Source organism: Diadema antillarum, unplaced genomic scaffold (genome assembly GCF_040938485.1).
Source record: "Diadema antillarum isolate AM-2024a unplaced genomic scaffold, OU_Dant_1.0 scf00000049, whole genome shotgun sequence".
Lineage (NCBI taxonomy): Eukaryota > Metazoa > Echinodermata > Echinoidea > Diadematoida > Diadematidae > Diadema > Diadema antillarum.
The window spans coordinates 3,200,657-3,224,219 of NW_027270938.1; the positions used below are offsets into that span (position 1 = coordinate 3,200,657).

Sequence of the window (23,563 nt, forward strand, 5' to 3'; positions counted from 1 at the left end):
CTGGCCCATTCTTGGAGTCAAAACTGAAATCGCTGGAAAGCTCCCATGGTGATGGCATAAAAAATGTTCGAAATTGAAATTATAACTATTTCTTTTTCCCACTCACCTGGTTGTCCTCGAGAGTCTCAATGAGCTCCTCGTTGGAGCGGAGCAGCATGATGGAAGTGCGGCTGTGCTTCTCGTAATCGAACTCCATGGCGGACCAGGTAGTGTTGAGCTCCTTCAGCACCTTCTCCATGCCCATCTCCTTGACGGCCTTGTCTACGATGTTGCGCACCTCGTCCTCAAAGTTGTGAAGGTTGAGGGCGAGGAGGTCGGACAGGGTGGTCTCGCTGTCCATCGTGAACTTGACCTGTGTGCCATGCACAGACAGGTGTGAGAGAATAGTAAAAAAAGCATGCTTTTAATCTGACCTAGTACACCAAGTCATTAGCAAACAAAGTAAGGCCATCATAAGAGCAGACAAGGAAGTTTTAAATACTATCACTAAATATGCACTATATCAACCACCTCATGCCATACATTCATGCACTTCAGAAATGAAATGGCAGCTTCCATTCTTTTTCTGCTAATGGCAAGTTTAGCTTATACTTTACGGTTAATACATATCAATTCAGAATTTCAAGGATGCGTAAGACCTGTAAGAAACATTAAATAAAATCCATCCTGTGCATCAATATTTGCAATTGCTTTCTGTCACACTAAGTCTCATTAACACACCATACTTGAAAAGGAACAAGTGGTATGGCTATATTTTGCTAATTTCTTTTGGTCATGTCAGAGATTCTTAAAAGGCTTCAGACTCAATACAACTTAAACATTTAAATGCCCATCTGTGCCCTAGGCAGTGACCGTTAAGAGTCATAATGTATTGTGTTCCTTCTACTGTTAGGAAATTATGTTAATGTCTTATTACTGTTGATGAGCTAGGAGAATGGTTACGAGGAAGAGAGGAAAAGAAGAACACACCTTGGTGGCTGCCATGAGCTGCTGCCAATGGCGGTCGCGGATGGCCGGGTTCTGGAGCTCGCTGACGGCGCGCAGCGAGGTCAGCATGTTCTTGACCGTGGCGTCCAGGCCATTGTACGCGTCCCAGGCACGCATCTCCTTGTCCAAGCTGCGGATGTCCTTGGCGAACTTCTTGCAGTCCATCTCCATCTGCTCCACATTGATCTCCAGCCAGGGTGTGGTCTTCCAGTCGTCAATGCTGGAGCGCACCAGCACGATCATGTCCCAGAGCTGCTTGAGGAGGCGCACCTCGCGCCGGCAAGCCTTCAGCTGCTTGTAGTCCGGCATGTTGACCTCGAAGAGGCCAGCGGACTCCTGAAGTTTCGCCATGTTCTCCTCCATCTCGAAGATGATGCGGTGGCACTGTTAGGGGTTTTTTTTGTGTGAGGGGCAAAAACAGCACGATGCCTTGTCAGTTGTGCTATTCCTTTTCAAATTATCAGGTCTGGATACAAGCAATTCAAACATACATCACACTCCACATCCTTTTGGTTGCCATGTATTACGTATCAAACTGTTATAAAATGGCTAACCTACAGTATACACGACAGATCATTTTATGAATGGCCATCAACCTCAGCAAGGGTGATGAAAACTCACCTTATCCAGGCACTGATATGGATTCTCGAAAGTGAAGATGAATGGTGCATCCTTCCTAAACTGCTCGCGGAACTCATGTTGCCTGACCTGAAAAAGAAAAACAGAAAATGCAAAGGAAATAATGCTCTGCCATGAATACTTTGCATCAAAGAATAATTTCTAAACAAGTCTTAGCCTTCAAAATATCATTGACATTTATACATGTATATATCAAAATATAAATATACATTTCGTCTGGGAATGGTAGTTAACAGGAATTTGTAATAAAGGAATGGCATTAAAATTTAGAGCAAATGACTCTATTAAATGGGTTTATTTAATCAGGCGTTGACCATTCAGTGTGATATCAAAGAATTCAGTACTTTAAACATGTACAGAAATAATTGAGGAATTTTCCTTCACTGAAAGGTGTCAATCCAAGCCAGAGGTAAAATAAGTTGCTTGCGTAAGTAGGCGTAATTATTTATCGCAAAACTTACATCGAATGATGTGCACTTCCTGCGGATGATGGCGACCTCGTTGGCCTGCAAGGGCGCCACCTGCTGTTTGACGGTTATGGCGATCTTCTTGGTGTTGTTCCATTGCTCAGGCAGCTCCTGCACGTGTGACACGGTGATAAGGGCATAGATAAAATGTCACACAATAAAACAGTCTTCACAAACAGATATGTCATAAGTCGGTGCACTGCTCATGCTTAGGACTGCTATGTTTTGAAAGGAACCACAACTCCTACATGTTTCGCTGTCATAGGACAGCAGCCACAGTGTGCAAAGTAATGTAGGTCTCATGAAGAGAAGGTAAACTTCACAATAAACCAGCATGCCAACCACAGAACATGTTACAGTATTTGATAAATAGCCTTTACACTCAGACCAGAGAGTAAAAATAATCATTCACATAAACATCAACAGATTGTATTTGTATGTCCATATCAAACTTGACAGCACTGTGTGTCTTCAGATTCAATGTACACGTACATCATACTACCAGTAATTTGACAATGTCAATCGATATCTACAATCTTCATAAACTTGGCAGGGCTTGCAGAATACAAGAACCATATCTTCATCGTCTTTTTTTACATATTGTGCAACACCAACAAAAATTTCTCAAGAAAAATATGAGATAAAAGATATTTTTTGATATATTTTCTGATTGATACATCCATAATCACAATACATAAAATTGCGAACTATAAGAGTGCTAACAGAACAAAATGAATGAAAAAAAAATAATAACAGATAAAGAATATGGAAAAGATATTCCCGAAGAACATTACATTACATTTATCATTCCATCCGCATGGAAGGAAGGCTTCAGTGAAACTCACCTGTAGCTGAGTATGGACCTCCTCGGACATCTCCTGATCGTAGGTCTTGAGCAGCTCAATGGTCTGCTTGATAGGCTCGAACATCTCGTCGGTGGCCGCCGTCCTCTCCTTGACCGCCATCAGGTGACCCATGCACTCAACCAGGCCATCGTAGTCGCCCTCCTCCACCTGCTTGGTCAGGCCCTGGTTGCCGACCTTGATGAACTCCTGCAGCTCACTCAGGCTGGTGGGGCACGACAGAGGAACAAGAGAAACGGGAAGCAGCAGACAAAGTGAGATGGGGATTAAAAAATCAGCAAAAAAAAAAAAAGTATATTGACAGATTGATGCATTTAGAATATGAGAAAATGAAGAAAATTTGATGCATTCCACTTCTAAATGATTTTAAAAAAAGAGAATCTGAGATGGCAAGATAGGAGAAATGACATATGATAGTGAGGTGTGAATGGCATTTCATTACAACATGTTAATCTATTCATTGCAATTAATTGCTACTGGAATAAGTCAGTTCCATGCTAACAATTAAAAGAAAGCATAATTGGGGCCACCTGCTGACAATCATTACCATTATCATTACAGATGTTACAGCTGTGATTTTGTGCACAACTATGAAATATCAAATCATTTTCCCTTTTTTGTGTGTGTTCAGGTTACACAAAATGAGATTAAGAAATCTGCACACGGGGCCAGGAATCCCTCACCTGTTGGTCACATGATCAATCAGGTGCTGCTTGAACATGAAGCTCCACTTCTTGATGATGTTCAGCAGGGCAGCCTTGAAGGGCTTGGCGTCCACACGGAACCACGCATCAAACACCTGCTCGGGTTCGATCTCATCTGCCTCGCTGTAGATCTTCTCATATGTGTCCACCTGTCAAGTTACGATTGACAAATACGCTTCATTACATGATCAGCATTCCTCTCGATGTGTACATCTATCATGTCATAAATGTTTATTCTTCCTACAGCATAATCAAAGTTAGTATCTATAATGCAGGATACTGACGAACGCCAAGAGCTTGGGTACCTTATCATGTCAAGGTCATGAAATCATTGTGCACTGAAGAGCTTTTAGCTTTCAACGTTTGAATGTGACATTATAATTTGTACTATATGACAGGGTGATAGTAATGACAGCCTATCATTGTGATGTGAAAGCTAGTTCTCCTTCCAACAGACACAACACAACTTCAAACAGCATATGAATACTGTACAAGATCAACTGATGCCTGAAAGAGTCCAACTGTCTAACAGAAGGACACATGTTCACAACATTTCAGCAATATTACATGACAACATCCAACATTGTGTGAAAGCATCACATTTAGTGACCACTTAACAGCTGTTTACTAGAGTGAGACAAGCGTGATCTGGTTCACTTATTTCATCCTTTTTTCGTATTTTACCTGCTCCTTGAACTGGTCCAGGGTGGGCGGGCACTCCGGCACGCCGTCTTCGGCGTGGGCCTCGATCTCCTCCGTGGTCAGCACGTGGTTGTAGAGCAGGAACTGGCGCATGAACTCTTTGCGGTCGTCCACCCACAGGTAGGCGTAGTTGTCGAACGAGTTGCGGTACTCCTGCGCCTTGGTCATGATGGTCTGCACACGGTCCATCAGCTCGTTGCGCAGGTCCGACAGCTCGTCCATGCCCTCGAGGTCACTCTGCAATGGGAGAATGTACGCATTGTGTTGAAATTTATGACATATAATCATACTGCTTGCTATAAAATTGAAAAATGGGAATATGCTCATTTTTTCATGCAATGTGACTCAAGCTTCAAAAGCAAAAGTGTGCAAATATTTTTACTATATGTGTCTGCATGAATTCATACTGTTATACTGACATACAGAGAGTCAGCAAAGGTTAAAATATGTGAAATCTGTTTTACCCTGGTGCAAGAAAGCTCTTGGACAAGAGTTAAGACATTTTCTGTTAAAATTGTGGTGGTCTTTTGAAAGATTTAAATTTTCATGTTGAATTAGATTTAGAAGGTCTTCCAATGACTGTTGACAAATGTATACAAGGAAAAGTAGAAATTACGCGGTGCGTAACATATGTCCCCGCCGGAAGTAGCATTTTGTAACAAAATGTGCAATATAGGTAAAAAATCAAGGTCAAAGGTCAAAGAAGTCAAAGGTCAAAATTCTGTGTAGAAGTTTTGAAGCCCTCACCTAGTGCCATCACATAAAGCAAATGGAATCGAAATTGGGTTAGAAATGGCGAAGGAGTAGCATTTTGTAGCCAATGTACAATATAGGTCAAAAATCAAGGTCAAAGGTCAAAGAAGTCAAAGGTCAAAATTCTGTGTAGAAGTTTTGAAGCCCTCAACTAGTGCCATCATATAAAGCAAACGGAATCGAAATCGGGTTAAAAATGGCGAAGGAGTAGCATTTCGTAGCAAAATGTACAATATAGGTCAAAAATCAAGGTCAAAGGTCAAAGAAGTCAAAGGTCAAAATTCTGTGTAGAAGTTTTGAAGCCCTCAACTAGTGCCATCACATAAAGCAAACGGAATCGAAATCGGGTTAGAAATGGCGAAGGAGTAGCATTTTGTAGCAAAATGTACAATATAGGTCAAAAAATCAAGGTCAAAGGTCAAAGAAGTCAAAGGTCAAAATTATGTGTAGAAGTTTTGAAGCCCTCACCTAGTGCCATCACATAAAGCAAACGGAATCGAAATCGGGTTAGAAATGGCGAAGGAGTAGCATTTTGTAGCAAAATGTACAATATAGGTCAAAGGTCAAGGTCAAAGGTCACGACTGAAATTCTGTGTAGAAGTTTCAAAGCTCCCATGTAGTGCTATCATATAAAGCAAACAGAATCAAAATTGGCTTATAAATGACAGAGAAGTAGCAAATTGAAGATTTTGATCACACACGGACGCACACACGGACACACGGACACACGGACGGACGGACGGACGGACGGACACACGGACACACACACGTACGGAGCCCGTTTCATAGTCCCCTGCTCGAACTCGTTCGGCGGGGACAATAAGTGCACAAATCCTGCACTGGTTTTACATACTGAAATGGAAATGGCAGTGCAACTGTTTGAGTAAAACAACTTTGAATGCATCAATGTGTCTATCTTACACAAAAAAAAAGCAATTTGACAGGAAGTATTTACAAGCAGACTGAAGAGAGTTACGAACAAACACAGGAGAGAGAATGAGGGGAAGAGTGATACATACTTGATAATGATCCATGCCATTGTGCTCAGCTAATCTCTTGACCAGGGACGCCATCTTGTAAGTGTCACTGATCAGCATCTCCACCAGGTCATAGAAGCCGTCCGCAACACCATAGTCGAGCGATGGGTTGAACATCATGTCAGGTACCTGATTGAGCACGAGGTATAACGTTATAATGCTAAATCTTTATGTACAATTACTGGTCAATAATAACTGTGAATGATCATTCTTCAAGAGTAAGCTGACAAATGCAATGACTGAATGTGGATTTTGGGTCTTACTACTGCAACATAACAAGGACTGGACAGGAACACAAGAATCTAACAGAAATGTTCACCTGATAAACTTATTTCAGAATATACATAACCAAACCTTGAACTGCAGAAGATGTTCTATCTTGAAGCAACAGTTTAAAAACCATTGGAAAAAAATCATTAAGGATTCCTGTGAAACATTTTTTATTCCATATATATGGTGGACATTTATACTCTTTTCAATTGCTAAACTCTACATTAATACCAAATGTTCTCTTAAAATTTGATTGATGAGTGAAAAAAACTGTATAAAAGGGAGAGGTAGTAACCTGTAGCTCCAGCCTAGCCTCAAAGAGGGGAGCGATGCATTGTTTGAGGTCTGTGTTCTCCAGCAGGTAGTTGAGAGTGCACAGGATGCAGCTGTAGAAGCCGTCGACGACCATGTCGTCCAGGTAGTCGACGTAGGCCTTCCAGATGTCGCTGCCAGCCTCCGCCTTGAAAAGAGCCAGGTTCTCCTGCAATCGAGAAATAGAAGAGGAAGGCCAGACATTAGGAATAGAAGGGAAGCAGCAGATGATATAGCGCAAAGCTTTTGACAACATCAAACAATAATGTTGAATTTCCAATATAGCAAAAGGAATGAAACATTTGGTTTCTTCTCTGCTGGAATATGCTGAAAATTGTACACACAGGAGGATTTCATTGAAACTGGTTGATGGCATACTATCAGACTGTACATTTACTAACAGAAAATATACTAACAGAATTAGAAGTGATACCCACATGATTATAATCTCTGCACTTAAGGTATACTGTTAAAGTGGAAAATTTCGTGATGTGGATATTTTTACGTGACATAAAACTAACGCAAAAATAAACCACTGCTTGTTTGTATGAAATAGCTTTGTATATTCTTATTCCGCGATATCAATATGTGAAAGTCATCTTACTCAACGAAGTGCGAATTACGTGACTGCGTGAAAATGTCCGCTTTTACAGTATTCTCTCAACAATGGACATACTTGACCGTCATTCTGAAAACTAGCTCATTTCTGTCCCAACAATCATTCCTTCATCTGTGACTTAATTGATCAATACCGGCGCGTCTCTCTACCTTCATGAGGGCGTGGATCTTCTCCCCTGTTGTGGTAATCTCGGCGTAGCGCTTGTTGAGCCGCTCCTGTCGGTCGTCCAGCGCCAACAGGCTCTCCTTCTTCAGCTCCTTGCGCTCGAACAGCGACTGTTTGCTCCAGTCTTGCATGATGCGCTTGATCTGATCCACGTTGTCCTTGGCCTGTTTGGGCAAAGGAAAGGGAAGCCCTTTATTACAAGATCACAACAAAGCAAACCCTACACACTTTGAATCATAGCACATGTACAGCACAGACTTTTCGACTGGCAACCACGCATATCACATGGCATATTCACAGATCAGCAGAGGAAATTGTATGATAATATGACTAAAATAACCTCAGTCGAGGGTAGTCCAGAAAGCTCTGGTTGGCATATGAATATTTCAAAAGCCAATACATGAAACAAGAAAATTCACAGTAGATTTCAACATCATCAAACAGCATCCCTTCAACTCAAATCACAACCACACAACAAATCTACGCAGACATCACTAGCACTCAAGCTAATAACAGTTACTTTCAATGACAAGAAGAGAGGCAAATCTGTTCAAACTGTACGACTATGACAAAATCAGCCACTATTAGTCAACAGATTCCTTCGATACAAGGTCTCACAAGATCTGCAGGATGAATACACTGCAATTAGGTATGCTTGACTTTCAATCACGTGTGAGTAACACAACTTCTGAGCAAACACATAGAGTTCACAGCCACTGCTACATTGTAATGCTGTTGTCACAGCTCAACACTAGCTTCTTTTTTTTTCTCCGGTGGCCCATTCAGCCATTAAAATCTCTAGATTTGAAAGTTCGGTGGCCCAAAAAAGAATGCATTAGCCCAAAATGAAAGGAAACATAACAATCCATTTTGAATATTAAGCTGTCCAGTTGGGCCATTAATAGAGAACCTTTTTGGAAATCGATGTCGGCCATCAATTTTTAGTGGCCCTGGGCCACTGGGCCACCTCTAAAGGTGAGTCCTGGTACTGTGAGTTACCTGCTGCACTCGCTTCTCCAGGTCCCGGACCTGGTCCCGCGTCTCCTGGATGTACTCCCAGACGGAGTCCGAGTTCCAGTTCAGCTGGGCCTCAGCTTGCTTGAGCCGGGTGTCCAGGTCGGCCAACTGGCCCTCGATGAGGGGATACTCCACCTCCAGTACGGTGGTGCGGACCTTGTTGTACCACGCCTGTGTCAGGTCAAGATTGGCCACGTACTTGCGCAGCGTCTCGTGCTTCTCGTAGATGGTGGCGGCGCTCTCCGGGATGGACTCCTCCTGGCGGATCATGAGGTACTTCACTTCACGCAGCACGGCCACCAACTGTAAAACAACAATTTGAAAATATTTACTTCTCCTCTGAACAGTCACCATCGTCATGTAACACTTAACAAGATGCACATACTAAATGGATGCTTCTAAATAACAGCTACATTACACTCCAAGGGGACTAAATATGCTACACTTTTTTCTATAGCGTAGTTTCTCACCTACTATGTAAGACATACTGCAGCACACATTTTTCTGAAAAATGAGTACAGTCAACTCCCATTTTAAACAAAGTCCTTGTGACCTGCAGTTTTCTTTTATTATATTGAAATTTCGTTATAACCAAACAAATAAACAATAAAAAAAATAGAGCAGACAATGTCAGGGCCTGAATTTTTACTTCGTTGTAACCTTAATTTCAGTCATTATAACCGTGTTCATTATGACGGGAGTGCACTGTATAGCTATTATGCAAGCAAACAAATATTTGCCTCTTACTATGATATTGCTTAGCTATATTGCTCCTGTTATTGTTAATTATTACTAATTCTTAACGTTTGACAGTATAATCCCATAAATTTCTCACCTTGGGGTCAAAGTTGACATTGACAAGCTTGGTGTCTTCATTCCTGGTGATGAGAGATTGGTTGAGGTTTGTCTGGCAGACCTCATCCACTCCCTGAGTCCACTTCTCATATGTGTCACTCTCGTATCTACAGAAAAAAAAAAATGCCCGAAAGAAAAGTGGCACGTTAGTACAGTAATTTGCTGACAGCAGAAGAGTAAGAGGTGAACATAGACATGCCTGAAGAGTTTCGTAAGATTTTCACGCACATCAGAGATGTCATGATGATAAACGCTGAAATCATTTCAACTGTCTTCCCTTTTCATCTTTGTTTTGTTTACTTTAAATGGAAATTGCTGCTAAGCAGGACACTTTGATTACTTGAGAAAGACTTCTCTTTGGGGATAGCACCCTTTCACCCTAATTGCATAACATTTTCAGAACATGCTGAATATTGGCTGCAAATCTAACGGAACCAACTATGGAGGCACTTACTTTGTCAATAGTTTGATCATTTCTTCATACTTCTGGAACACAACATTGGCCTCCTCTGTCTTCAGTACTCTGGAAGGCAAAGGATACAGAGTGATTAATTTGTGCTACATTTAAAATCTCAGTAAGACCACTGGAAGATAGTAATTCTATTGATATCATTCTCCACCTTTTCCCCTTAACAGGTGAAGAGGTACAAGAATTCAACATAAAATAACACTCATACACATTAACTTTTCTTCTCATAATAATAATTGTAATGTTGGCCACTGGATCACATCCAATATAACATTGACATGAATCCACATGCGAAAATCAAAAACAGAAACAATACCTGCTCATTTGAGTGAAGACAAATATGACATAGGTTAGATGTTGTGGTGTAAAGTAGGGTTTGCTACAGAAAAGAAAAAAAAATTGCATTCTCCAGCAACATGTTCTGTAAGAGTAGTTGTACATTTTGCATACAAGGGGTATATGACATCACATTGCACAAACGATGAGATCTTAAAGTCTGATTTAAGCTTTGACTTCTCAATTTCATAGACTGCACTAAAATCCTTTCACACCACTATATGATCCCCACCCCCCCCCCCCCCATGCATGTACCAAATTGGAACCATTTCATGAAACTTTTTGTCGCTGATTTGTACTGACAACTGTTAAAAGCTACTGAAATCCTTGCGTCTGATTGGCCGAGAGCAAATTTGTTGGTGAAAACCTCCGACGAACTCGTTGATGAAACGCCCCCCTGATGTGGTACATGTTTTAATGAATATTCAATGCAATTTTACAATTCCACCTCAACATTTGACCAATAACCATTCACAGATCATTTTTATCCGAATCATATCAAAGAGCTGCCCGTCTTAATAAGATCTGAACCATATTTCAAGAACTTTACTTTTTAAATAAAACTAATGCAGAGACATATAGAATGAATTGTTGTGTCATACCAAACACTCATGCTAAGTTTCAGTAATTGACCAACACTCAATGATTCCATAAAGACAACATCCAGATGGAACAACCAAACAATGTAGTATACCATGCACAATTCAAACAACAATACAAAAATACAATACTGTTACTATTGTCTTAACCTTGCAAATGGATTATCATAACATACATTATATCAGTTATCTTGCAAAGAAATAACAAAGGGGAATAGTTTGTTTGAATTCAATTTCTTTAAATCAATATATTATGCAAACATTCTACCGAAGTAGAGGATAGCATGCCTTACATATGTTACACTCACAAATACATCAAAATACTCCACAGCACAAACCGCAATCATATTCTGTACAGTTACAATCTATACCCCATTATCTACCCTGTAAAAATGAACAAGCAACTTGTTTGTACTGGAATGCTATCTGTTCAAAACTTCTCACTGTATCAAAATTCAAATGGACAAAGGACTATTCTCAATTTTTGTTAGAAAATAAGGATTAAGGTTACAAAACAACAAATGTGTTAACAGCAGAAACACATCAAGTCTTTTCATTTTTGACAAAAGTGAAGGGAACTTGTTACCACTAAATGTTAATCTCTTTGATAATGTGAAGAATTTAGAATTTTAGGAAAACAGTTTCATTAATACATTTGAACACTACATGAACAACGACCACAATAAAACAACATATTGACATGACATCACTTTGCGGTGATGCCAGATACCAATCTTATAAAAAGAATTCCCTAAATTGTCTACCTGCTTAAGCAGTGGGTGGGAGTTTGCTGTGGTTGAATGTGAAAGTACAGAAATGAAAGACTATGATCTGCCTTGTTTGGCAAGTTCCTGAACTGCATGTGCATGGCCACAGAACAATGTGAGAATAAACACAAACAAGACTGAACAGAATTAGTACTTTGAAAGACCTGCTAAGAGGAAACTCAAACAAATAAAATTAGTTAAAAAAAAAAAAAAAAACTGTAGGAAATGACAGAACCAGTGTAAGACCTGTCTGTGTGTGCATTTTTTTGCATATAATCTGGTGCTCCTGATAGTTACCTCTTAACACCAGTCCTGTACAATAAGATGATGAAAGAATGGAAGATACAGCGAATGGAACATGAGAATACAGAAAATGTTCACTGTGAAGACAGATGATAATGCTATCTGTGGCAAAAGATGAGTGTGAATGTAGACATCTAGAGATATCTAATGCATGAATGAGGTGTTGTATATATGTGAAGCTAACGAAGATGTCTGCCAGTGTGACTAATCCCAATGATTGTATTTCCCAAAGTTACACAAATGCATTAAGTCCGATAATTCTGTGGACAGAGCACTATTGACATGGATGTTCCCTTGTTTACAATAGGCCCTTCATTTGGTGCAAAAGAAATCTTGTTCACAGTGGTTTATCTGTCTTTCTCATGTCAGCACTCACAGAATGTCAAGCTTCCATTCGTCAGACTAAGAAAAAGCTGAGTCATATTAGCAATCAAAATATCACACCTGAAAGTCCTTGTGTTTTTGATGAAAAGGAAGCAAATTGCGGATCCTAACAGGGAAACGAAATATCTCTCATCCAAAGCAATGGTTAGGTTTGCATTTTATTCCATTTTTCCCCAGTGTGAGGACACATTAGGCATTTATTCCAAATGCTTAGAGTCAGTATGACAAAGTCCCCAAATTAAAAAGAAAACAAAAAACACCACTCTCAAAGCAGTGTTATTGTTACAATAGAGTACCCGGCAGAACACCACAAAAATGCAAGGACATGTTAGTCAGCTCTTTTATCCCACAATTAAAAATTAAGATTATGCTGTCATTTGGATGTCCTAAAACAGTCTAAGTAAAGAGCTTCCATTTCAGGACAATGGAATGCACCAAAAAATCAGGCTCTCGTGATATGCCCCAGATTTTGATGTTTATTCGTGACGGTGACAGGAAAGAATAGAAGTCTCCAAAGGAATGATTTTGTTGAAATAATGAGATTATCTCTATACACGCATTGATGTTTATATAACATAGTTATTATCAAACATCAGTGAGTGGTCACTACTGGAAGAAAATGCATGAATAATGAAATTCAACAGCATAGAATTTAAAGGAAGAAATGAAACCTCCTTTACAAGTAGCATGGGATCAGTGTTGACATCTACTCCAGTATGCACAAAGTCTACATGTAGATTTGTGAAATAAATAAGGTTTACTCAAAAGATAAACATTTCGAATGATCAAATCATGTGTTGCTCATTTCTATTTTTCATTTAATTTTTCAGAGAGAAAAGACTACAGGCTCACTATATCTAAACTTCATAAAAAACAACAGTCAAAACATGTGCATGCCTGGTGGCTAAAATATGATCAATATTTCTTTACCGATGATACCATTGGCAACATCTACTTCAGCAAGAAAGCAAGAGATAATGAGTCTAAATGAGATATGCATGAGAGCAACGAGCAACCACATCATTACAGTGATGCGGCGAATTTTGCAAATGCTGGAAGGGCGGAAAACCTACATGGCTATGAGGTCATTACACGGTCACTGTATGTAGGAAGTAAAACCTTTGACATTAGATTGATTGGTACTCACGGGTGCTCCATGTGCTTAAAGCTACTCATGGGCTTGTTGATGCGCTCCCTGAGCTGGGACGACCATTTCAGCTGGCCGGCTATGCTGGGCATGTTCTTGTTCAGGGGCGGGTTGCCCTCACTATCCTCCGTATCCTGGACGTGCTGGTCGTAGAGCTCCTTGGCCTTGTCCAGTTCCTGGTTGTAGAGCTCCAGGACAATCGGGTACTTGCACTCAAAGTCGTTCCGGATGACCGGCCGGTCAAGCATGGGACCGTAGCAGTCCAACATCTTTTGCACACAGAGGAAGGTAAAAGATATCGGTAAGCACGTTGGTATACACACATATAAAGTCGAAGCACATTGGCCACTCAGGACAGGGAAATGGATGAGAATGTTCAATACACATTACTGCACCAATTTGTGTCTTGCACTAAAGTACTGTCATCTACCATGGCAAAGTAGGTACAGTTTAAAGCTCTTATGTAGCTTATAATTCACTGATTGGTTTACACTTGACAGTGACACAGATAAAACAAGAAAAGTGCATAATTGTATAAAGCATGAAGGCACAACAGATTTTTATCATTTCTGAAAAACTTCATCTTCAGCCACAAAAACAATCTATGGATCGGACCTATTCTCAATAGATGTTTTACTTTTATATCTGAATCTGGAAATCTTATTTTCTGGGGTTTTTTTTTCTATTTGTATGTTAATCCAAGTGGAGGGTAGAAAACCACAGCTCTCATGCATCAATCATCATAAGCAAGATTGCATTACTTCTAACTAAAAAACTGATCTCACAGTAAAGGTTTACCTTGAAGACAGCCTCGAGACCACAGCAATCATCAAATCCCTGACACAAGATGGCACCCAGCCGCCTGTCCAGGTCGAAGACCTTCTTCTCAAATTCTTCATAGTCGTCCAAGAATTCCTAGAAACATTACAACATTAACATGGACTGACAATTAGAAACATACATAATTAATTTCATCTGGCATTCATAAACACATGGAACTTGACATCTGTCTTCTCTTACATGACAAAATGATATGTTTGATAAAATCATTTATGGCCGGAAGAAAGAAGTCATTACCATATAGTCTTAATAATTGAAGACTGCATATTGTATACTGTACTGGTGTACGTACCCATGCATGTTTGTATACATGTGTGTGTGTGCGTATGTGTGTGCATGTGAGTATGTGTGAGGTGTGTGTACTGCACAACTTACACATGTGCATACATATCACATTTATATGTACACAAACACAAACTTATTCATTCATTCAGCATCTTCACAAGGAGGGAGACTACAATAAAGGCACAGTACAGGGCTGGGGAAAAATAGTGAAAGTAATCTTGAGGTGAGGAGGATGTACCTGACACTGTGGATCGAGACCGTCGTACGGCCGCTCTGTGAAGACCTTGGCGCATTCCTGGAACTCCTCGTGGATCTTCTCCACCTGCTGACTCAGCATGCGCCCCTTCATTCCTCCCATCTCAGTCTTCTCCAGCTTGCTGAACTCCACTGTGGTCTCAAACAAGCTCTGTGACAAGTGGGACCATGAAACAAACAAGGAGGGGGAAATGAAGTCCTCTTTCTTGGTGTAGAAATGGCGGTGTCAACCAATCAGGGTCAAAAATGTCTTCTGAATGCGATGATTAGAGAGACCTTCAGAGCAAAAGAAGATCTCTGTATTTATTGCATCTGCAAGTGATATCTTATTCTAGGTACTTTGTCAAGCACAACAAAATTGTTTCTGGATGAGCATTGTGAACTGATGCTCTCCAGACATTTGTTTAGAAAAATACCAGCAAAGGTAGATTGTGAAGCCCTATCAATACTGACAATAATACTTTTTGTATAGAGTATCCTTGTCCTTGCAACATTTGCAATGTCTGAATACAATATGCATATAACATACCCACAAACATAACCAAATAACTGATTACACTATCTATCTTGGTCTTTTTTTTTTACTGTGATGATTACATTTGACAACCAGTCAACATCTAGGAAGGCATAGCTCATTACTGCACAGCAAACACCTGCCCAACAACTCTGGGTCAGACAAGAGAACCCTTTTGAACATACATGTATGTCTTCACGTTACAGACTATTGTGGAGCACATGTAAAAGAGCCGAGGCAGCTACCTAAGATACCACAGCCTTACCAGGAGGGTGTCGAGGCGCTCTATGAACTTGTCCAGGCGTGTGAAGATCATGGGTGGGGCAAACTCCCATTCGATAAAAGACAAAACTTAGCATTTGGCTGTGCTTAATGGTAAATGTCTACCTATGAAAACGGTGACGGTAAGCAATGATTTTATGCCAACTAAAAATAACAAAGAATGTGAACAATATTTTTGAACAGCATTAAATCTAATGACAAATGATTATAGTCAATATACACCACAGACTGCTAAAGTGCACTTACAGTGTAACTTGGGAGACAATTAAAGGAGCAGGTCATGGAAATTACAGTAAGCAGTTGTAATAGATCAAAAAATATAGTACTCATCATTATTATTATTATTATTGTTGTTGTTGTTGTTGTTATTATTATTATTATTATTATTATTATTATTATCAATTTATTATTATTATTATTATTATTATTATTATTATTATTATTATTATTATCATCATTATTGTCATTATTATCATCATTATTACTCCGATCATTATTATTATTTTTACTGTTACAAATACTTGGCTGTCCCTAGTCTTCGCTATTGTACTGCGACTGCTTTTGTGTAAACTACATACAGTTTATTGACTCTAGCAATCTCTTATGGTAACCTAAAGATTTCTTATGATAAACTACCGTAAAGTTCCGTGTATAAGACGCACTCGTGTATAAGACGCACCCCTACTTTCGGACCTAAAATTAAAAAAAAAAAAAACTAAAATTTCCACGCAAATATTGCGTGTGTCATACATGTTATTTCAGCTCAAAATTTCCCTAGAATGCAGCATGTATTTGCTCTATTTTTCGTTTTCTTTTATACTTTCTTTTAACGGTATTCATCGGACATCGGCAAAATATGGAAGACGCAAAATGCAAGACTTGTCTCAGTACTCACTTGCTATTGTTTCACCTTTCAATCGTGGTACATGTGTCATGCATATCGTACTCATGAGTGTACAGTACGATCTTTGCTGTCATACATAGCAGAGGGTGTCTCGCATATTGACGCATGTCAGACTGGAAGGTTCATTACGAAAAATAAGAAAAACATCAACAAGTGTAGCAGAGGGATCATACGGTAAGACGTACGGTACGTACGGTAATTACACTCACTGTTGTTTAGGATTACCAGTAACATGTGTCTCTTGTACCATGCTTGTATGCACAGTGCTAGCCTTTTGCAAAAGGCAGCTCGCTATAATTTCAGCACACGCCCACAGAGAGCAATGGACTTGCACACACAGCGCGCAACGGGCAAGCGCACTACGATCCGATCGCTGTGTGCACGCGAGTCCATTGCAAAAGCCTCTCTGCACAGCTGCTGCCTTTGCCAAAGGCTTGGAAATGCCAGCTAGCTAGCTAGCTACAGTGTAGCTATGCTATCCTAGCTGGCCTCGTGAAATGAAGAGCAAACGAACGACATGGATATTATGCATGCATGCTTCACACATCGTTCATATTTACGGTGACATAGTGTCGATCCTACTCCGTATTTTACAGCTTTTGTCTATGGCCATATTGATACTAGTACATTGATAAGTTTTACAGTATCGGTAATTTAGTAATGATACCTGTACATCGCGTATTCCAGCTACAGACTGTACTAGGTTGGCTGTTGGTAGCTTGGTAGACTGACATCGGTAGCATACAGCAGTGCTGTTACAGCTGTTGTCTATGGCCAGATTGATACATCGTTACTGCACAAGGCCGATGTAAGTTTATCTCGTATTTGCAGCTTTTGTGTGTGTCCAGATTGAAAGATCGCTCATTTATCCGTAAGTTTTAGTGATTGCTTACCTTCCAAACGTCGATGGGCATACATGGCCCCAAGTTGGCCTTATAAAATTGGGTGTACATGACGGATTTTTTTCCGTGATTCGACTGTACCCGTGTATACGACGCACCCCCGATTTTCAATGTTTTCCGACGAAAAATTAGTGCGTCTTATACACGGAACTTTACGGTAACTAAACTAACAAATTGCAAAGTGAGCATGAAAGAGTCCTTATATTCCTGCTCCACAATTCTTCCTGTAGTATGCTCACCTGCTCAATGAGGAGGTTGCAGATCTCCTGAAGGAGCACAATGATGCGGGGCGCCTTGTTGTAGTAGTTGGAGTTGCTCCAGATGAGGCAGATGGTGTGCATCAGAGGGGCCAGGCGGGGCATCAGGTCGGGGAACTCCACCTCGTCCATGCTGTCCACGTGGTAGATGAGGGGCTTCAGGTAGGTGTTGATGTCCTGGGCCTCGGACAGGGCTGCATGAGCAGGGCAATGGATGGAGGGGTTTCAAAACAAATCCCACATTACATAAACATCCCATAGGATTATCTTCTCCCAGTATTACAGTTCTCCACAGATTAGCGAGCTTTAGATCTGCAATACGAACGCTAAGGTGACGCAGCCTCCTGGGTTGTACAATGGAAACAGCTGTCTCGCGCATGTGCCAGAACACCATTTCTAGCCTCATAGCGCCATCTTTAGATTTCACATCGCATATCTAAACCTTGCTATTGTTGTAAGGGAGAGCAGAAAGAGAAAAAATAAAATGTCCCAAGGGACAAGATAGTAATGACATCTGTAGAGCAATAAAAAGTTTGTAAATGACTTTTAACACACTATAAAGAGCAATTTCAATATTCATTTCATCATTCAAATACAATTCCATTTCAAAAAGTGGACAGCCTAAAAGATCTTGGGACTGATTTGAATTTAGCTGGGTTTTCATACACCAGTGTGAATTCTTGAATTTCTTCAATTCACATTACCTAAAAGCGTGTTGCGTAGTAGATAATAAGTAAACTAAAAGGTGCAAGAAAGGATAAGATAGATCATGGAGCTTACCTTCTTCTACATCCCTCTCAATGTTGTTGAAGGAGGGAAGGTAGCTGCTCTGAGTTCTTTCAAGGAGCTCCTTCATTTTCCGCACCTTTGGGTCACGAAGCTGCAAAGTGAGATGTGGAATCAGTGGGAATTAATTAGTAGATGCTAACAAAAAATAATACATATATTTTGCTTCGTTTTGTTTCAATTCTTGCTGATCTGTTGTGCCTTTGAATCTAATGCAATGACACCATATACCTGATTATGATTGAACACCAACTTGCATTTTTTTTTTTGACAATCTTCTGGTGAGCGATAGCACCAGAAAGGGAAAGAAGCTTATGCGGCATTTCTATGCAAAACATACAGAATCAATCTCTCAGGATGAAAATATGACTTGCAATTTAACTAGGCTTACTAGCAAAAACTTTCACACATTGATGTAACTCTTGTACTGACGAACATCATGTGCTCATAATAAAGCGAAGCGAAGTGCTTTCCACAACCTGTTTGCATACGCGTGTGTGTGTGTGTGTGTACGTGTGTACGTGTGTGACTGTCTTTCTCAGCATATTTGCCAAGGAATTCAGTCTATCCTTTCTAAGCACCATATACATGTACCTTCAGCTGAGGGTCTCTGACATCATAATTGTTCTCCTTCTGTAGCTTTGGTACAAATTACAAACAATTACTGCAATACAAACGTACCTGCTGGAAAATGCAGTCCAGGTTCTCACACTTTGCTTTCCAGAAGTTGATCTCGACCATTGGTCCAGGGTTGAGGCCTTCCAGAAGTGGCTGGGCGGAGTCCCTCTTGAGGACATCCCTAATCTGATGCGTCCAGTCGATGATGACAGACTCGATAGCATGAACCAGGCTTCTGTCATACGAGTCATCCCTTCATGATACAAACAAGATAGCATCACTTGGTTTTGTTTGGTTTTGTTTTTTGGTGTTATTATTTTCTTTGTGGGTAGATTGCTTATGTTTTGCTTTGGGGAGATGGGTTGTTTCTTCAGGGGTCTTTGTGCTGTGCTGTATAAATACACACATAGATATAATCAATCTGAGCATTACAGTGTAGATGTTTCTTTTGCAAAATTGCAATCAAATTAGTGGATTATCCCCCTGAAGACCATGACATAATCTACATTTTTATGATGTGAAAGATCCATCAATGATTATAATAATTATTTTACTTTGAAAATAATAATTATGAAAATGATATTCACAGACATAGATCCCACTAAAAGATTTAAACACCTTTTTTTTTTTTTTTAATGAGGTTCATTTGGATGATTCTATCCAAAGGAGGCTGACAAAACATTTGAGATAGGTAAAATAATATTCTAAGGCATATAGATCACCTACATACAATAAATTAACTCATTCAAATTGATTGCACAGAATGTACAAGTCAGTGAAGGAGATATTGAAGACATTATATGACTTTTATTTTCTTTCTTTTCAATGCGCAATCCATTTAATGAATTTTATTCAAAGAAAGGAGGCTGATACAATAGGATATTATTATATCCTATTAACTTACATGCACCAAAAAAAAAAAATAATAAAAAGGAAGTGAGAGGAGCCATCTAATCAGTCAATACAATAGAGAAGAAATGGCGGCTGGACTTACTTCTCATCACAGTCAGCTGCGCTCTCCACTTTCTCCGAGCCAACCGGCAGGGGCAGCAGAGTCTTGCCCTTGACCTGCCCGGCCACGACATACACACTGCTCTTCAGATTGTGCACGTGGCGCAACACATCTTGTGACACGACGACAGGCCACTGTTCATGATTCCTTGGGTTTGCAAGAAGTGGCACCAAGATCTACAAATGGGGGGAAAAAAGGCAAGAGTTGTCTTCACAACATTCAATCATAAAACCAGTATTCTACAAACTGAGTAGCAACAATGCCAACTTGCAACAGCCAACGCTTTTAATAATTTATTAAATTATATGACTCATTATGACTCCATGACCATAAAACCATATTATCACTGACAGATTTGGCATCACTGAATTATTTACCAAATTCAGTTTTAGAATTTAGACATGAAACAGAATAATTTCATAGGTTAGTCTTCCATACTCTTAAAGTCTTATATTCTTTGATATCTGATTTCTGACTATTCTGTAAACTGTAATTCTAAACAAGAACATAAATTTTCACAGTTTACACATCTTGTGTCGTGACTTGTCACCACTCACTCACTGTGACTCAGATAAAAGTGAGTAAATTTTAGTACCCACCTCATCAACAAGTGCAGACAATTGTTCCAAAGGCGAGTATGAGAGATCTCCATATACAAGGTTTGTCTTGAAATTTTCCTTTCCTACAGCTTCTTTGCTTTTCTTTATGAAGTACACAGCCTTCGTCGTCTTCAACGCGGCAGGAAAGTCGTACGACGGAGTGATCAGTCCAGCTGGGTTCACCGTTACAATCAATTGAGGATAGTCCGCCTTCTCCAGAAATTCTAGCATCAAGATCTTGTTTTCCTCGACACCAAGGCATTTTGCCCACTTGTCCGGTTTGAGTTTGTAACTCTTGAGGATGTATTCTGAAATGAAATCCAACCTTGCGTCCGTAATTTCCGACATATTGAGAGCTGTGACTTAATTTTTGATTATGGAAGAATGCCTTATCGATTGGTTTGGTAGCCTCCTACCGGCGTCGAGCTGCGGCCCGAGTCTACTGCGATAACGATAGTTCAGAAAAAGTCAGGAGTGAGCGTATTGCTACCCCTGACCTTCAAAATTGCATCGCCATTTCTTCAATAAATGTCCTGTGTCGCTCTCTAGATTTAAATATCTGGCACTCCTCGTGTTCCAACGAATGTGTCGATTACTCTGGTTTCCACAACGAGTGATGAAATTCTTCGTTATCGTGACTTTTTCGGCTACGCTAGTCGCTCCAGGCGCCTCGAAGTGGATTCTCGCAGCTCGACCTAAGATGGCGTACGCTTTACATGTTGCTATGGGATTATCGGACGCATGCGCCGTACGAGCACGAAAGAAACAACCCAAACAAAAAGGTCCCTCGATCGGCGGAGCACTCGGAGTGAGGTACGGTACTCCAACGGTTGACACACAGTGCATATGCCAGTGTTCACAGTTTTGCAAAACATATTACTACTACGTGATGAGTTAAACAAACCAACTGAGAAGACGATTAATGGCTAGATGCACAATTGGCATAAGTTTTGATAAATATTTGATGTTGGAATGAAGGACAGATATTGCACTGGCAACAGCGATGTGATGAGAATCTTGAATCTTCACCCAGGGAGGTGGTATATCAGTACTGTATCAGCTTCACCATATCGATACGCATCCCCGATTGCGCCCGGGCTTTGAATTTGCTTCATGCATACATGTATTATGTTCAGTTCTCTTGTACCCGAGTTTTGCCCCTTACGACGCAACTCTAGTCAACCGGGGGGCCAAAACCTTAAAACAGAGGTCGAGTTGCACTCTCTCTACAAACTAAGTAGACCATGCTTATTTTCAAGTTTTTATTGTAACAAACAACATTCCACTGGTCTACCTCGAAAAATTTGTTGCGAAAGCCTCCAAATCCAAGATGGCGTCCAAAATGGCCGCCATATTTACTGAATTTGTTATTTGAATGATAGAATTCGACAGAAACATCAGATTTCAACAAATGTGATGTCATATGAAAGAAAATAAAATTTTCTACAAGTTGATACCATTTTTGTGGGTTATTGTGATAACTGGATTGAGATTTTAAGGAAAAAACACTATTTTTTGATATTTTTATGAAAAAAGAAAAATCATGAAAATGCTTGATTCAGCATAAATCAGAGAATGACTGAAGGATTATCTTGAAACGTTTCAGGAATTTTGTTTGACATATAACTAATATTTGGAGAAAATTAAGGGTCAGTACCGCTTTTTGTTCAGGAGTAATAATGTCTCAAACTTGAAAACTCACTTTGTAAAAATGGGCACTTTAGTTGTGACAAAACCTTGTTGGTCATAAAAAATGTCTGCGCGTGTAGTAGTCTTGGCAAACGCAGACTCTTGCTTTGACAAACAAGGGTTTGTGCCTGCAAACTAACTTTTCGTACCAAGTGGTAGCTCAGGTGACGCTGGTCGCTATTTTGAAAGTAGATTTTTCAGAAGCAGATGAAATGAAGCAAAAAAAAATTTTTTTCAAATAGAGGTAGTAGCTTGAAACTTGGCACCAATCTTGTTATAGATAGTTTAAGGCAGAATTCAGATCAACCACACACAAAAAAAAAATCAAGATGACAGCCATCAAAGTTGACATAGTTTATTGCGCCAAATTAAATGTATTATCATGATTTTCATATAATTTTGTCTGTTGTGCTATCTATTTATATGTTTTTACATATTTCAAACATTGTAATGCTATTTCAAACCGTCTTAGGTTTTTATGGAGACATTTTTAAGACCAGTGATATTCTACTCTCCAAAAAAGAGAAAAAAATCGAGTGGAAGTATTCACTTTTGAAGGAGTGAATAACAGGAAACAGTGAATTTAGAGTGAAATTGGAGTGAATTTTGAGTGAAAATGTTCATTTTCACTCATTTTAGAGTGACCTTAGGGACCACTCGTCATTCTTCGGGTGATCCCTGAGGTCACTCTAAAATGAATGAAAATGAACATTTTCACTCTCAAGTGATTCTGATATCTACTATGGGAAAGCATCTAACAATGGCCTAAGTTCAGATCAATTGTGACACTATAACCAACATGAAATCAGCCTAAAAACAATGTAAGAAAAATCTAATAACAGTAAATACAGTTTCAGCATGCTTATTTGTAAATGTGAATATACACCACGAAAAATAAATTTGGACAGTTTTATTCGAAAAATATACTGAAAAATGATTTCACACAAGACATTTAAAAGCAAATTTGAGAAATTGCCGCCATGTCGGATTTTCGGGGGGGGGGGTGGGATCAGAAGGGCTTTCAAGGACATCCACTATATACGGATCTACGGACATTATTACACATAGTACCATCATTATTCACGTTTCTACAACAGCAGAGTAGCATACAAGTAAAAAAGGCATATCTTTGATACAGAAGCATTTCTTTTTCATCAAAGATTGGGCCTTACCCAAAATGAGTTCCACTGGAATGAGTTCCACCCCCCCCCCCCCAAAAAAAAAG

General features: G+C 39.7%; 2 protein-coding genes across 2 annotated transcripts in view; both read right to left on the minus strand.

The window, feature by feature from the left end:
• The window catches only part of LOC139715528 (dynein beta chain, ciliary-like), a 58,155-nt gene extending 42,557 nt beyond the window's left edge, over window positions 1-15,598 (minus strand). Inside the window, 17 exon segments of the mRNA XM_071627095.1 lie at window positions 107-352; window positions 970-1,371; window positions 1,609-1,695; window positions 2,088-2,204; window positions 2,939-3,161; window positions 3,640-3,809; window positions 4,345-4,599; window positions 6,135-6,281; window positions 6,718-6,903; window positions 7,503-7,682; window positions 8,518-8,838; window positions 9,371-9,497; window positions 9,845-9,913; window positions 13,396-13,664; window positions 14,194-14,310; window positions 14,759-14,926; window positions 15,555-15,598. Of these exon segments, the coding sequence (XP_071483196.1) occupies window positions 107-352; window positions 970-1,371; window positions 1,609-1,695; window positions 2,088-2,204; window positions 2,939-3,161; window positions 3,640-3,809; window positions 4,345-4,599; window positions 6,135-6,281; window positions 6,718-6,903; window positions 7,503-7,682; window positions 8,518-8,838; window positions 9,371-9,497; window positions 9,845-9,913; window positions 13,396-13,664; window positions 14,194-14,310; window positions 14,759-14,878 (3,036 nt within the window). The 5' untranslated portion in view covers window positions 14,879-14,926; window positions 15,555-15,598.
• LOC139715478 (dynein beta chain, ciliary-like) lies at window positions 15,531-21,050 on the minus strand. The gene is made up of 6 exons (XM_071627051.1): window positions 20,650-21,050; window positions 20,033-20,226; window positions 19,102-19,291; window positions 18,415-18,514; window positions 17,617-17,828; window positions 15,531-15,617 (listed from the first exon to the last, which is right to left on the minus strand). The coding sequence occupies exons 1-6, from the start codon at window positions 20,995-20,997 to the stop codon at window positions 15,531-15,533; spliced, it is 1,131 nt and encodes a 376-aa protein (XP_071483152.1). The 5' UTR covers window positions 20,998-21,050.
• Window positions 21,051-23,563: the final 2,513 nt, after the last annotated feature.

What these genes read in the sequence shown, in the direction of transcription:
- LOC139715478 (XM_071627051.1), bottom strand. Translation starts at nt 20,997, where the DNA reads ATGTCGGAAATTACGGACGCAAGGTTGGATTTCATTTCAGAATACATC. An exon ending in GCAGCTGACTGTGATGAGAA is followed by an intron (nt 19,292 to 20,032) that starts GTAAGTCCAGCC and finishes TGTATCATGAAG; the next exon opens with GGATGACTCGTATGACAGAA. An exon ending in TGGACTGCATTTTCCAGCAG is followed by an intron (nt 18,515 to 19,101) that starts GTACGTTTGTAT and finishes CTCACTTTGCAG; the next exon opens with CTTCGTGACCCAAAGGTGCG.